The 14,797-nt window shown below is 40.9% G+C and overlaps 1 protein-coding gene across 1 annotated transcript in view; it reads right to left on the bottom strand.

The window, feature by feature from the left end:
- The window catches only part of PCMTD2 (protein-L-isoaspartate (D-aspartate) O-methyltransferase domain containing 2), a 39,977-nt gene extending 37,896 nt beyond the window's left edge, over positions 1 to 2,081 (bottom strand). The window contains exon 1 of the mRNA XM_063459668.1: positions 1,958 to 2,081. Coding sequence (XP_063315738.1) covers positions 1,958 to 2,043 — 86 coding nt within the window. The 5' untranslated portion in view covers positions 2,044 to 2,081. The remainder of the gene's footprint in view (positions 1 to 1,957) is intronic.
- Between the last annotated feature and the right edge of the window lie 12,716 nt (positions 2,082 to 14,797).

The following is a 14,797-nucleotide window of genomic DNA, read 5'->3' as shown; positions in this document are numbered from 1 at the left end:
CACTTCATTACTTATAAATTAAATTCTCCACCCTGGAGACGACCATCAAACATGTGCTTCTTCATTCCTCTTCATGTACTTCGTGTCCCATAGGAGAACATGCTTGTCAGAGCTGTGACACACACAAAAAGAAATAAACAGGTTAGAGTGACTGGCATAACAGACACAGTGCACGCAGATTGTGGGAGACACACCGGATTAAATATAAGAATTGGGAGTACCATACATACAGAATGGACAAAGAGACGGAGATTACTGAATTCGGTGACCGACGGATTTGGTTGCTGATGTGAGGCAGTCCCTCTCGCTGGGGTGCAGTTTCTCATCCTTCTCTGGCGAGTGACTAGATGGCTGCGGTTTCGTAGCAAAAAGCATGCCATGGCATATGATACCTAGGAAATAAATATTTTTCTGTGAAACTAGGGTTGTACACATCTAACGCACAGCCCACAAATATAATACACTACCCCCCCACATGTAACGAACAGCCCCTCCATCTAACACACTGTCCCCCACATCTAACACACAGGCCACCCCAATATACTGTGCAGCCGCCCCAATATACTGCGCAGACCCCCCCCAATATACTGCGCAGACCCCCCCCAATATACTGCGCAGACCCCCCAATATACTGCGCAGACCCCCCCCAATATACTGCGCAGACCCCCCCCAATATACTGCGCAAACACCCCCCCATATACTGCGCAGACACCCCCCCAATATACTGCGCAGACCCCCCCCAATATACTGCGCAGACCCCCCCCAATATACTGCGCAGACACCCCCCCCAATATACTGCGCAAACACCCCCCCCCATATACTGCGCAGACACCCCCCCCAATATACTGCGCAGACCCCCCCCAATATACTGCGCAGACCCCCCCAATATACTGCGCAGACCCCCCCAATATACTGCGCAGACCCCCCCCAATATACTGCGCAAACACCCCCCCCATATACTGCGCAGACACCCCCCCCAATATACTGCGCAGACCCCCCCCAATATACTGCGCAGACCCCCCAATATACTGCGCAGACCCCCCCCAATATACTGCGCAGACCCCCCCCAATATACTGCGCAAACACCCCCCCATATACTGCGCAGACACCCCCCCCAATATACTGCGCAGACCCCCCCCAATATACTGCGCAGACCCCCCAATATACTGCGCAGACACCCCCCCCAATATACTGCGCAGACCCCCCCCAATATACTGCGCAGACCCCCCCCAATATACTGCGCAGACACCCCCCCCCAATATACTGCGCAGACACCCCCCCCCAATATACTGCGCAGACACCCCCCCCAATATACTGCGCAGACCCCCCCCAATATACTGCGCAGACACCCCCCAATATACTGCGCAGACCCCCCCCAATATACTGCGCAGACACCCCCCCCCAATATACTGCGCAGACACCCCCCCCCAATATACTGTACCCTCCCCTCGGATGGCTGAGGGTGTTGGGAGCAGGGAAAGACTGACCTGTGTCCAGATAAGTTTGGAGCTGATGATGTGAGTCCGCGCGTGCGCAGTTGAGGGGTAGGTAAATTTTATGGCCATTTCTCCTGTGAAATTTCCCTACCCCACATTGCGCACGCGCGGTCTATTGGGTCCGCGCACGCGCAGTATAGGGGTATGGAGATTTCACAGGCGAAATGGCCATAAAAATTACCTACCCCTCAACTGCGCACGCGCGGTGTGTGAAGCGCTCTCTGCCCAGCAGTGCGCACGCGCGATGACCCTCCGACGGGAGTACTATGAGGCGCGTGCGCACTGTGGGCTTAATGTCCCCTTCTTGCTCTAAAATCACCTACCCAGTCGTTGTGCGCTTGCGCGGCGGCGCACACCCCCTCCGAACGTCACTTCCGGTGCGGCCGCGTCACCGGAAGTGACGAGGGGTATGTCTTTTTTACGGGGTATGTCTTTTTGATAGAACACCGGTCGGATCTCACCTCCCGCTGTCCGCTCGCTGTGTGTATCCCGGTGTCTCTTTCCGGTTCTCGGTGCTCGGTTCCGGTTGTCCTCGCGCTGTAAACATTCAGCAGCTGACCGAGCGTGACGTCACCAGACACTCTCACTGGGTGGGCGGGGCTTTCTTAAAACTCCTCCCACAACAAGAACCGCCCCTTTAACCCACTGACTGACTGACTGGGGGAGGGGCGGCTGCTCTAACAGACATATAACATGCTAGAAACATACTAATAACATATAACATGTTATTGACATGCTAATTACATACTAATATACATAGAACATGCTAATAACATACTAATACACATATAACATGCTAATAACATACTAATATACATATAACATGCTAATGACATGCTAATAACATACTAATATACATATAACATGCTAATAACATGCTAATATACATATAACATGCTAATCACATGCTAATAACATACTAATATACATATAACATGCTAATAACATGCTAATAGACATATAACATGCTAATCACATGCTAATAACATACTAATATACATATAACATGCTAATAACATGCTAATAGACATATAACATGCTAATCACATGCTAATAACATACTAATATACATATAACATGATAATTACATGCTAATAACATACTAATATACATATAACATGCTAATAACATGCTAATATACATATACCATGCTAATTACATACTAATATATAACATGCTAATATTCATATAACATGCTAATAACATACTAATATACATAAACATGCTAATAACATGATAATATACATATAACATGATAATAACATGATAATATACATATAACATGTTAACTACATACTAATATACATATAACATGCTAATATACATACTAATATTCATATAACATGCTAATATACATACTAATATTCATATGACACGCTAATTACATGCTAATAACAAACTAATATACATATAGCATGCTAATTACATGCTAATAACATACTAATATACATATAACATAATAATTACATGCTAATAACATACTAATATACATTAGCATGCTAATATACATATAACATGATAATATACATATAACATGCTAATTACATACTAATATATAACATGCTGATATACATATAACATGCTAATAACATACTAATATACATAAAACATGCTAATAACATGCTAATATACATATAACATGATAATAACATGCTAATATACATATACCATGCCAACTACATGCTAATATACATATAACATGCTAATTACATACTAATATATAACATGCTAATATACATATACCATGCTAATAACATGCTAATATACATATAACATGCTAATAACATGCTAATATACATGTAACATGCTAATACACATATACCATGCTAATTACATACTAATATATAACATGCTAATAACATGTTAATATGCATATAACATGCAAATTAGATACTAATATATAACATGCTAATATACATGTAACATGCTAATATACATGCAACATGCTAATATACATGCTAATATACATATAACATGCTAATTACATACTAATATATAACTTGCTAAGAATATGTCAAGATATACATATATAACATACTTTGTGACATATAACATGCTAAGAACATACCAAGACATAGGTATAATACAGAATAAGGAACAGCGCACAAATAAAAATACAGTTTTATATTTTATAAGGCTACTTACAATCACCTTTCTCAGCAACTAATATGGAGATTCAGTTCCACCATACGGTCATATTGTGTTAAGCCCACCACTACTTCACAGTACCCCAATATTGGTGGGTCCTACACTAATTACGTCACAGTACCCCAATATTGGTGGGTCCTACACTAATTACGTCACAGTGCCCCAATATCGGTGGGTCCTACACGAATTACGTTACAGTACCCCAATATCGGTGGGTCCTACACTAATTACGTCACAGTGCCCCAATATCGGTGGGTCCTACACTAATTACGTCACAGTACCCCAATATCGGTGGGTCCTACACTAATTACATCACAGTACCCCAATATCGGTGGGTCCTACACTAATTACGTCACAGTACTCCAATATCGGTGGGTCCTACACTAATTATCTCACAATACCCCAATATTGGTCGGTCCTACACTAATTACGTCACAGTACTCCAATATCGGTGGGTCCTACACTAATTCCAACATCGGAGACAAAATGCTAACTGCAACACCCTCTGCTTAAACCCCTTCCATAGAGTCTCCTCACAAGAGGAGACTTTTAACAGTTGGTATTGCAGTTTCTCTCCCATGTTAAATAAGTGTATTGGGTACGGCAATGTAGTGGTGGGCCCCACACAATATGGCCATATAGTGGAACTGAGTCCCCATATTTATTACCTACAGTAGGTATTATGAGTAACCTTAAGTAATGTCTTAAAGGGTATTTTGCGTTTGCTGTTACCTTGTGCTCTGTTCAAATGTTTGTGCATTAGACTCCCAGATCTCAGTGCAGATGGAACATGCAATATATATACACTAATCAGCCATAAACATTAAAACCACCTTCCTAATATCATGTAGGTCCCCTTCCTGCTGCCAAACCAGCTTTGATGCATCGAGGCATGGACTCCACAAGACCACCTAAGGTGTCCTGTAATACCTGGCACCAACACATTAGCAGCAGATCGTTTAAGTCCTGCAAGTTGCGAGGTGGGACATCCATGGATCGGATTTGTTGTTCCAGCACATCTCACAGATGCTCAATCGGATTGCATTCTGGGGAAATTGGAGGTGAAGGTAACGCCTTGCATTCTTTGTCATGTTCCTCAAACCATTCCTGAGCAATTTTTGCAGTGTGGCAGGGTGCGTTATCCTGCTGCAAGAGGCCACTGTCATCAGCACTATTACCATGAAAGGGTTTACGTGGTCTGTAACAAGCTCTAGGTAGGTGGTACGTGTCATAGGAACATCCTATCAGGATTTAACTAATACCCAAACGCAGAACCAAATAGAAATAAAAGGCAAAAGCGGCACATATTTATATAGAAAATATTTATATTTATATAGAAAAATGTCTTGTTCAGAGAGGAGGTCTAAAATACTAAAAGTGTGGCAGTCACCATTACTTTTCCATATTTGCACCATTTTCAGAGCCGACACTTTTTATACATAACACCCAATCATTCCACTTCCTCTCCTCTCTACATGCTCTCTATGGTGACTGCAAAGCACATTAATTGTAACAATGACGGACAGGGAGACAAGATGAAGGCGCCCAGTGGCAGGATCAGGAGGTGTGGATTCACATTCATTGTTATTTTTACACCTCACAGATATATTTTTCTTGAATGTAAGAATAAATAAACATACTATGAAAATCGCGAGAAGTAACCTTTCCCCTTTAAAACTGCGTTATTATGCGATTATAAATGCAGCGCCCACCACTCGGTCAACCGCAAACGTTTGCAATATTTTTTAATGGTAACACTATGAATGGATCACTCGTTTCCACCGTCCTATTTCATTAAAAGATTGTAAAATCGGCTAAACATGTTTGGATGAATATATCTATATCTCCGTATAAATTAAAACGCCAAGCGATAACAGTTATCCTTGTTATTTTTTTTTTTAGAGCAGTTTTCTTTAAGGAGTTTTTGACTCTAATTCAAATACCAACTTCAACATTTGGACTCAGAGTGTTTAGTGCTAATCTCTTGTTGTTACCCAGCAGCTTGTGCAGATGGCAAAGTGTGAAAGTGGATGGGGGATAACGAGGTGCGTCCAAGGTCTTTTGTGATTCCCAAAAAATTCCCACCGGCTTTCCCTGTTTAAACGTTCAATGCAAAGCAGCGGAAGTTTGCCTTCATCCACAGCCAAGATGTTTCTGTCGAAATAAGAAAAAACAAAAAATCACATTCTATCTATGTTGGGGATTTGACAATCAAAGTGCCAAAGTCGAAAACCAAATTGCAAAATAGCCAAACTTTGACAATAGTTGATCTATAGATTTTTTACAAATCGGATCGTCTAGCTTGTGTTTTGCAATCTGCTTTTCTATTCACAAAAATGTGGTGTTAAGGGAGTAAAGCTATATTCTGCCTTATGTTTAACTTGTAAATGTATAATCAACTGATGGCTAAATCTATTCATTTATTGAGTTAGCCAGGTATAGTTTTAAACTAATCACAAGAAACCAGGGTAAGCAGCTTAAATTGCAGTTTTCAGGGATTTCGATACGGTCATTAGTTTCCTGCTGTCCGTCATGCACGACGATAACGCATCATTCAAGATCTCAATCACTCATCATCACAAGATCCGTCACACATCAAACACATAACAATGAGATGACTTTTTCTTCCGAAATAAAATATTTTTTAAAAGGACTACGGATACTTTTCTGACCTCACCCCTGCCCCCCTCCGCTCCCAAGGCAGTTTTTTTTCTATTATGTTTTATGTTTTATGTTTATTATGTTTTATGTTTTTTTGTCCATATTTTTCTCTCTTTCACTTGCTTTCTTGAAAGTTGATTACGTAACTCTTAACATCGTTAAAGATGTGTTTCATACAATACTTTCAAACTGGCTGAAATGGTAACTCTGTCTGTATACAAATAAACTATTTTATAAAAAGCACTTCGTATGACATAGAGATAAAAGAAAATGATGAACCATGGGAACTAAAAGGATTTTTTAAACTTTTTTTTAAAATGAACCCTTTTATATAATAAATACTACATACATCACATGCATGCACTTAAACAACATCTGCTATGTGAATCATTCTGTATTTGTCAGAAAAATAAATTAAAACGAAAAAAGGTTCGTTATGAAAACGTTACCCACATTATTATTATTATTATTATTATTATTATTATTGCACAAAAGTAAACATTTTATAAAACTGAAACATTAAAGTGGCAGGCACATTTGCCAAAAAAACAATGGATTTAGCCTAAAATTCTTTCTAACATAAATAGATTTACAGCATAAATATTTTGAGGGGGAAAAAAGGTTTTATAAACATGTAAAAGGTATTAATAAACCATCTGCATTATGGTTCACAGTCAATAGAGTGTAAAAACGTTTTGAACTCTGTGGCGCAAGGCGTTGAACTTTGAATAAATTTAAGCCAAATTGCTTAAAGGGGACACTATAGTTACCAAAACAACTTTAGCTTATTGAAACAGTTTTTGTATTAATTTGCAATAATGGAAGTGTAAACATTAGATGACTCTTCACAGGAAATGTTTAGGAAGGCTTTGTAACTCACATGCACAGAGGTGTGGCTAGGGCTTCCTAAATAAAGTGATTTAACTCCTAAATGACAGAGAAGTGAGCAATGAGACTATAGGGGCATGATCTATACACAAAAACTGCTCCATTAAGTTGTTTTGGTGACTGTAGTGTTAACTTTCAGTAATATGTTTATATGTCTATGTTTTTATTATTTTTCCTCTTATGTATAAAACAAAACTGAACTAAATAAAACCTTTTTGTGTCTTTATCTGTGTTATATTTTGAAAGTGAGTACATATTGTTTTGCATTCACACTGGACAGCAAGGTGTGATAAACCGAAAATAGAATTGCAAAGTATGGAACAAAATAACTATTTGGAAAATGTATCCAACTTCACTATATTTTTTTCGGCTTGTCCATTTTGATCCCAGATTTTGCAATGCACTTACCTAAGTTACAATTATGAGATCAGCAAAAACATAAATTAAAGGGATACCATAAGTGCCAGCAATACAAAGTTGTATTCCGGGCAGTATAGCTCCCTCTGCCTTCTTTGCACCCCCCCTTTATTTGCTTATTTACTTAGAGCCATTGGCGCTGGGTTGCGGTTCTGCCTCCACCTCCTCCAACATCTAGCGACAAGCAGGCTCTAATGCGCATGCGCGGTACACGCTATGCACGCATTAGACCTCCCCAGAGGAAAGCACTGAATTAGGAAGGAATCTGAACATTTATTTTGTTGTTAAGATTCATTTTTCAATGCTTAAAGATCAACTTCGAATTATGGAACCCGACACAAACACACGTACTGATACAAAAAGGACACAGATACACACACACACACACACACACACACAAAGATACACACATACTGACACACACACATACATACTAACAGACACACATACTAAAACAGACATACACACATACTGAAACTGACATATACAGACACACAGACATACATAGTGACACACAGACACATACTAACATACATACAGACACACACACGCATAAGGACATACATACACACCCACATACATACTGACATACATACATACTAAAAGACATACATACTGAAATATATACAGACAGACATATACATACACATACTGACATACAAACATACACACACAGAGACATACATACTGACATACATACATACATACACACACACACACACACACACACACACACAGACATACATACTGACTTACATACGTACACATACATACAGATACATACATACATACAGACACAGACATACACACAGACAGACAGACATACACACATACACATACTGACATACATACATATACATTTACATACACACAGACATACTGACATACATACACATACATACATAATTACATACATACATACTGACATACACAGACATACTGACATACAGATACATACACACATACTGACATACACACAGACAGACATACATACATACACTGACATACATGCACATACAGATATACATACATAGCTAATTTTTCTTACCTTTACCTTTTCGTTGCAGCGTGGTGGCTGGGGCTGATGGGAGTCGGCTGGCTCTCCCATCCTTGTGGCCTGTCTCTCTCCCTTTCCGCGCAGAGGGAGCTGGGAGGAAGTGGCTGGTCGTCACTTCCTTCCAACAGTATTTGTGGTGTGGCTGCAATTTTTTAAAGGGACCAGGTTGCGCTATTGCACGGCCGCAGCGCTGACTGGGCCCCTGAAGATATAGGGCCAATCGGGTGGCCCGGAATGCTTGGGCCACTCGGTGGGCCCTATCAGCGTGCGGCGCTACACGTCATGGTTGTCACCCCCTGATGGCGGCCCTGGGCAATGTTATGCTGGGAACCTCCTGGCATTCATGTAGTTGTTACTTTGACATGTATCACCTACCTAGAGATTGTTGCACCTACCTTCATGGTAAGGGTGTTCCCTGATGGCAGAAGTCTCTTTCAGCAGGTTAATGCACCCTGCCACACTGCAACAATTGTTCAGGAATGGTTTGAGGAACATGACAAAGAGGTCAAGGCATCACCTTCGCCTATCGATTCCCCAGATCTTAATCCGATTGAGCATCTGTGAGATGTGCTGGAACAACAAATCCGATCCATGGTGGTCCCACCTCGCAACTTACAGTTATCTTGATTTCATATTCTTTTGCCTTTTTATTTATTCAATCTCAGCATTATTCAATATCTAAGTTACTTGAGCAGGTACTTACTGTACTTGTTGCAATGCATCATTCTTTAATTACGAGCTACAATTTCACAATGAAACCTTAGAATAACGTGAAAGAAACAATAAATTGGATTTATATACATATATTTCTTTCAGAGAGATTAGACATTTACTAAAGAGTTTAGTCCCCTGGGAAATTAACAAAAAAAAAAAAACATATTAAAAAATCCTTTTGTTACTTCCATCTGCCATGTAACTCCTTTGGGGCTATTAGCATAATAACTGAAACAGCTTAAATCTGGTGAAAGCAGAACATGACTCGACCCTCTCCCCAGTAGCAGCCTCTATCAGTCTGTTCGCAGTTTAAAGGGACTCTGTCAAATATGGCCGAATAACACTCTGCAGTGCTGCGAATTCTCTGGGTACACTGTCCGCGGCAGGGGGCTGGCAAACGTATAGATAAGACACTTGCATGTGGTTTCGGACGAATTGCGTATCTCTGAAGCACCATTCGGTGTATGATCAAACAAATGACAAGTAGGAAGGACGAATATGTTGTTTGATTCGGCATTTGGAGTTCGGCCTATGGTGCTAAAAAAGAGACTGGCCTTAGATTTAAAAATAAACGTTGTATTCTCACTTTAGCGATAACGCTGTATATATTGCATATATTGAATATAAATATAATATAGAAATATATAGAAAGCACTTGAGGGACTTGTAAATGGAATCATTTCTGCTTTATTTGTGCAGTGACAAATTCCTTGACGTTTCCGTCCCATGGCATGTTATAAATAATCGAATAATAAATAATAAAATAATAAAAGAGATAGGGAGGGAGTTGTGGTTTTTGTAATTCACAGCTTGTCCAGCAGGTGGCCCTATTGCAGAGGCTAGGTTGCATAGTGCCTTTTTCCGTAATGAGAAGGGATTTAACGACATGTGATGGGGAGTTGGGGACTATTGCTGCCTATTTATCAGAGATGCTGGGGCAGGAGATGGCCGGGGGAGGGTTGCAAGGCTGCGTCAGTTTCTGGATTCTGCATTTTGTCGGAAAGGCTGTGAAAGCAGTGCCTGGCAGAATGTGATATTCAGGGGCTGCAAGTGAAATCAGTTATTATTATTAATATTATTTGTGGCATTTATATAGCGCCAACTTATTCCGCAGCGTTTACTTATTATATGTGGATTATGAGAGTACAATTCCACATCCGGAGTGCGCCAGGCGTGAATGGTAACTCCGTATTAAAGCCGTGATTATCTCAGCACACGTTAGAATCTTACTGAAATGAAGATTATTCCTTTTACACCATTCCTGTACACAATGTTATCATATCCCAGCAGAGTGCAACAACAATATAAAAAAACAAAATATAAATAAATAAACGCACGTGCACAACATCTATGAGTAATGTATGTTCCCAACGTCAGTGTGTGAATGCAGGACATGGAGTCTCTGTGTATGTGAATGCAGGACATGCAGTCTCTGTATGTGTGTGTGAATGAAAACGATGGAGTCTGTGTGTATGTGAATGCAGGATATGGAGTCTCTGTGTATGTGTGTGTGAATGAAGGATATAGAGTCTCTGTATGTGTGTGTGAATGAAAACGATGGAGTCTGTGTGTATGTGAATGCAGGATATAAAGTCTCTGTATGTGTGTGTGAATGCAGGACATGGAGTCTCTGTATGTGTGTGTGAATGCAGAACATGGAGTCTCTGTGTATGTGAATGCAGGATATGGAGTCTTTGTGTATGTGAATGCAGGATATGGAGTCTCTGTATGTGTGTGTGAATGCAGGATGTGGAGTCTCTATATATGTATGTGATTGCAGGATATTGAGTCTCTGTATGTGTATGTGAATGAAGGATATAGAGTCTATGTATGTGTGTGTGTGAATACAGCATATGGAGTCTCTGTATGTGTGTGTGAATTCAGGATATGGAGTCTGTAAGTGTCTGTGTGTGAATGCAGGATGTGGAGTCTCTATATATGTGTGTGATTGCAGGATATTGAGTCTCTGTATGTGTATGTGAATGAAGGATATAGAGTCTCTGTATGTGTGTGTGAATAAAAACGATGGAGTCTGTGTGTATGTGAATGCAGGATATGGAGTCTCTGTATGTGTGTGTGAATGCAGGACATGGAGTCTCTGTATGTGTGTGTGAATGCAGGACATGGAGTCTCTGTGTATGTGAATACAGGATATGGAGTCTGTGTGTATGTGAATGCAGGATATGGAGTCTCTGTATGTGTGTGTGAATGCAGGACATGGAGTCTCTGTATGTGTGTGTGAATGCAGGACATGGAGTCTCTGTGTATGTGAATACAGGATATGGAGTCTGTGTATGTGAATGCAGGATATGGAGTCTCTGTATGTGTGTGTGAATGCAGGATGTGGAGTCTCTATATATGTATGTGATTGCAGGATATTGAGTCTCTCTATGTGTATGTGAATGAAGGATATAGAGTCTCTGTATGTGTGTGTGAATGAAAACGATGGAGTCTGTGTATATGTGAATGCAGGATATGGAGTCTCTGTGTATGTGTGTGTGAATGCAGGACATGGAGTCTCTGTATGTGTGTGTGAATGCAGGACATGGAGTCTCTGTGTATGTGAATGCAGGATATGGAGTCTCTGTGTATGTGAATGCAGGATATGGAGTCTCTGTATGTGTGTGTGAATGCAGGATGTGGAGTCTCTATATATGTATGTGATTGCAGGATATTGAGTCTCTGTATGTGTATGTGAATGAAGGATATAGAGTCTATGTATGTGTGTGTGAATACAGCATATGGAGTCTCTGTATGTGTGTGTGAATTCAGGATATGGAGTCTGTAAGTGTCTGTGTGTGAATGCAGGATGTGGAGTCTCTATATATGTGTGTGATTGCAGGATATTGAGTCTCTGTATGTGTATGTGAATGAAGGATATATAGTCTCTGTATGTGTGTGTGAATGCAGCATATGAGGTCTCTGTGTGTGTGTGTGAATTCAGCATATTGTGTCTCTGTAGGTGTGTGTTAATGCAGGATGTGGAGCCTCTGGATGTGAATGCAGGATGGGGAGTCTCTGTATGTGTGTTAATGCAGGATATGGAGTCTGTATGTGTGTGTGTGTGTGAATGCAGGATGTGGAGTCTCTGTATGTGTGTGTGTGAATTAAGGATATGGAGTCTGTAAGTGTCTGTGTGTGAATGCAGGATGTGGAGTCTCTGTATGTGTATGTGAATGCAGGATGTGTAGTCTGTATGTTTGCATGCGTGAATGCAGAGTGCAGTCTCAATATGTGTTTGAATGCAGGGTACTGAGTTACTGTATGTGCGTGTGAATGCAGGATATAGTATCTGTATGTGTGTGTGTGAATGCAGAGTATAGAGTCTCAATATGTGTGTGAATGCTGGATACTGAGTTACTGTATGTGTATGTGAATGAAGGATGTGGAGTCTCTGTATGTGTGTGTGTGTGTATCTATAGATAGATGATACTAGATGGATGGATAGATAGACAAATAGATAAATAGATAGATAGATAGATAGAGATAGAAAGATAGATAGATAGACGCATGGATATATTAGATAGATAGATAGATAGACAGACAAACAGACAGACAGATAGATAGATAGGTAGATGGAGTGTATATGTATGTATAGGGGCTGTAGTGTGTGTCTCTATGAAGGCTGTAGTGCATGTATGTAGTGCATACTTAGAGCCGGGGGAGGAGGTGGGATATCTCGATCCCTGGTGGTCCAGTCAGTGCTCTAGGTCTGCACCTCTGCTGGACTATAGCACAGACTGTATGAATTACTCTTGCAAGCTCCGACACTCTGAGAATTGCCATTGGCCATAGCTTGCAAGAGGAATATTTCCAGTCTGCTTGCGGCAGAGGTGCAGACTACAGTCTCCATACCCCTTCGCCTGATGCATTAGGTTAAACTGGGCCAGTGAGAGAGATTTATAATCATAAACTATAGTGAGAGGCTCCTGATTGGTGAAGGTCTTCCTGGCCAAGGGTCAATAAAGACAAATACACAGACAGACAGTTACATTACTTTCAGACACATGAATACTTACTCTGAGACACACATACAGACACATACACTGCCTGTTACACATACATACTCAGCCACACATACAGACACATACACTGCCCGTTACATACTTACTCTGAGACACACATACAGACACATACACTGCCTGTTACACATACATACTCAGACACACATACAGACACATACACTGCCTGGTTGTTACACATACATATTCTGAGACACACATACAGACACATATACTGGCTGTTACATACATACTCAGACACACATACAGACACATACACTGCCTGTTACATACATACTCTGAGACACACATACATACACATACATACTCTGAGACACACATACAGATACATACACTGCCACCTACACATACTTACCCTGAGACACACATACAGACACATAAACTGCCAGTTACACATACATACCCTAAGACACACATACAGGCACATACACTGCCACCTACACATACATTCTCTGAGACACACATACAGACACATACACTGCCACCTACACACACATACTCTGATACACACATACATACACATATACTGCCAGTTGCGCATACATTCTCTGTGACACACATACAGACACATACACTGCCACCTACACATATCTACTCTGACACATAATAGGGTCACCCAACCTGCCAGTTACACAAACATTCTCTGAGGCACACATACAGACACATACACTGCCAGTTACACATACATTCTCTGAGGCACACATACAGACACATACACTGCCAGTTATATACATACTCTGAGACACACGTACATACACACACACTGCCACCTACACATACATACCCTAAGACACACATACAGGCACATACACTGCCCATTACACATACATACTCTGAGACACAATAAAGTCACAGACACTGCCACCTACACATACATACTCTGAGACACAATAAAGTCACAGACACTGCCACCTACACATACATACTCTGAGACACAATACAGTCACAGACACTGCCAGTTACACATACATACTCTGAGACACACATACATACACACATACTGCCGATTGCGCATACATTCTCTGAGACCAATCTCGCCACATTGCATTGGAGGAGCCTGGTTGCCCGCCTGTTGCCTCTGGACTATGGCCCTGGGAGATTGGGCCCTTTAAAAACAGTATTCGGCCATACCAGAGTGCATGTCACTCATTCTGGCCCTTTAAATACTGTTGGGGAAGGTTTGGCACTTTTTATATGGCACTTCGGATGCAGCCGAAGTGCCGAAGTTGTCAAAGTCGTCGAAGTGGCCGCCATTCGACAAAGGAACATGTGGCAGCGGCCATTTTAATTTAGTCGAACGCGGTCAGCGGTGTATGCTAAAGAATCTGTGGAACTGAAATCGGCTACGCAAATACACGAACACCGCTGACCCTTACCGTCGCCTCCACTTCGAC

The sequence above is a fragment of the Pelobates fuscus genome, chromosome 6 (assembly GCF_036172605.1).
Source record: "Pelobates fuscus isolate aPelFus1 chromosome 6, aPelFus1.pri, whole genome shotgun sequence".
NCBI lineage: Eukaryota > Metazoa > Chordata > Amphibia > Anura > Pelobatidae > Pelobates > Pelobates fuscus.
Note: the sequence above shows the minus strand (reverse complement) of the source record. Positions and strands in the feature narration are given on the sequence as shown.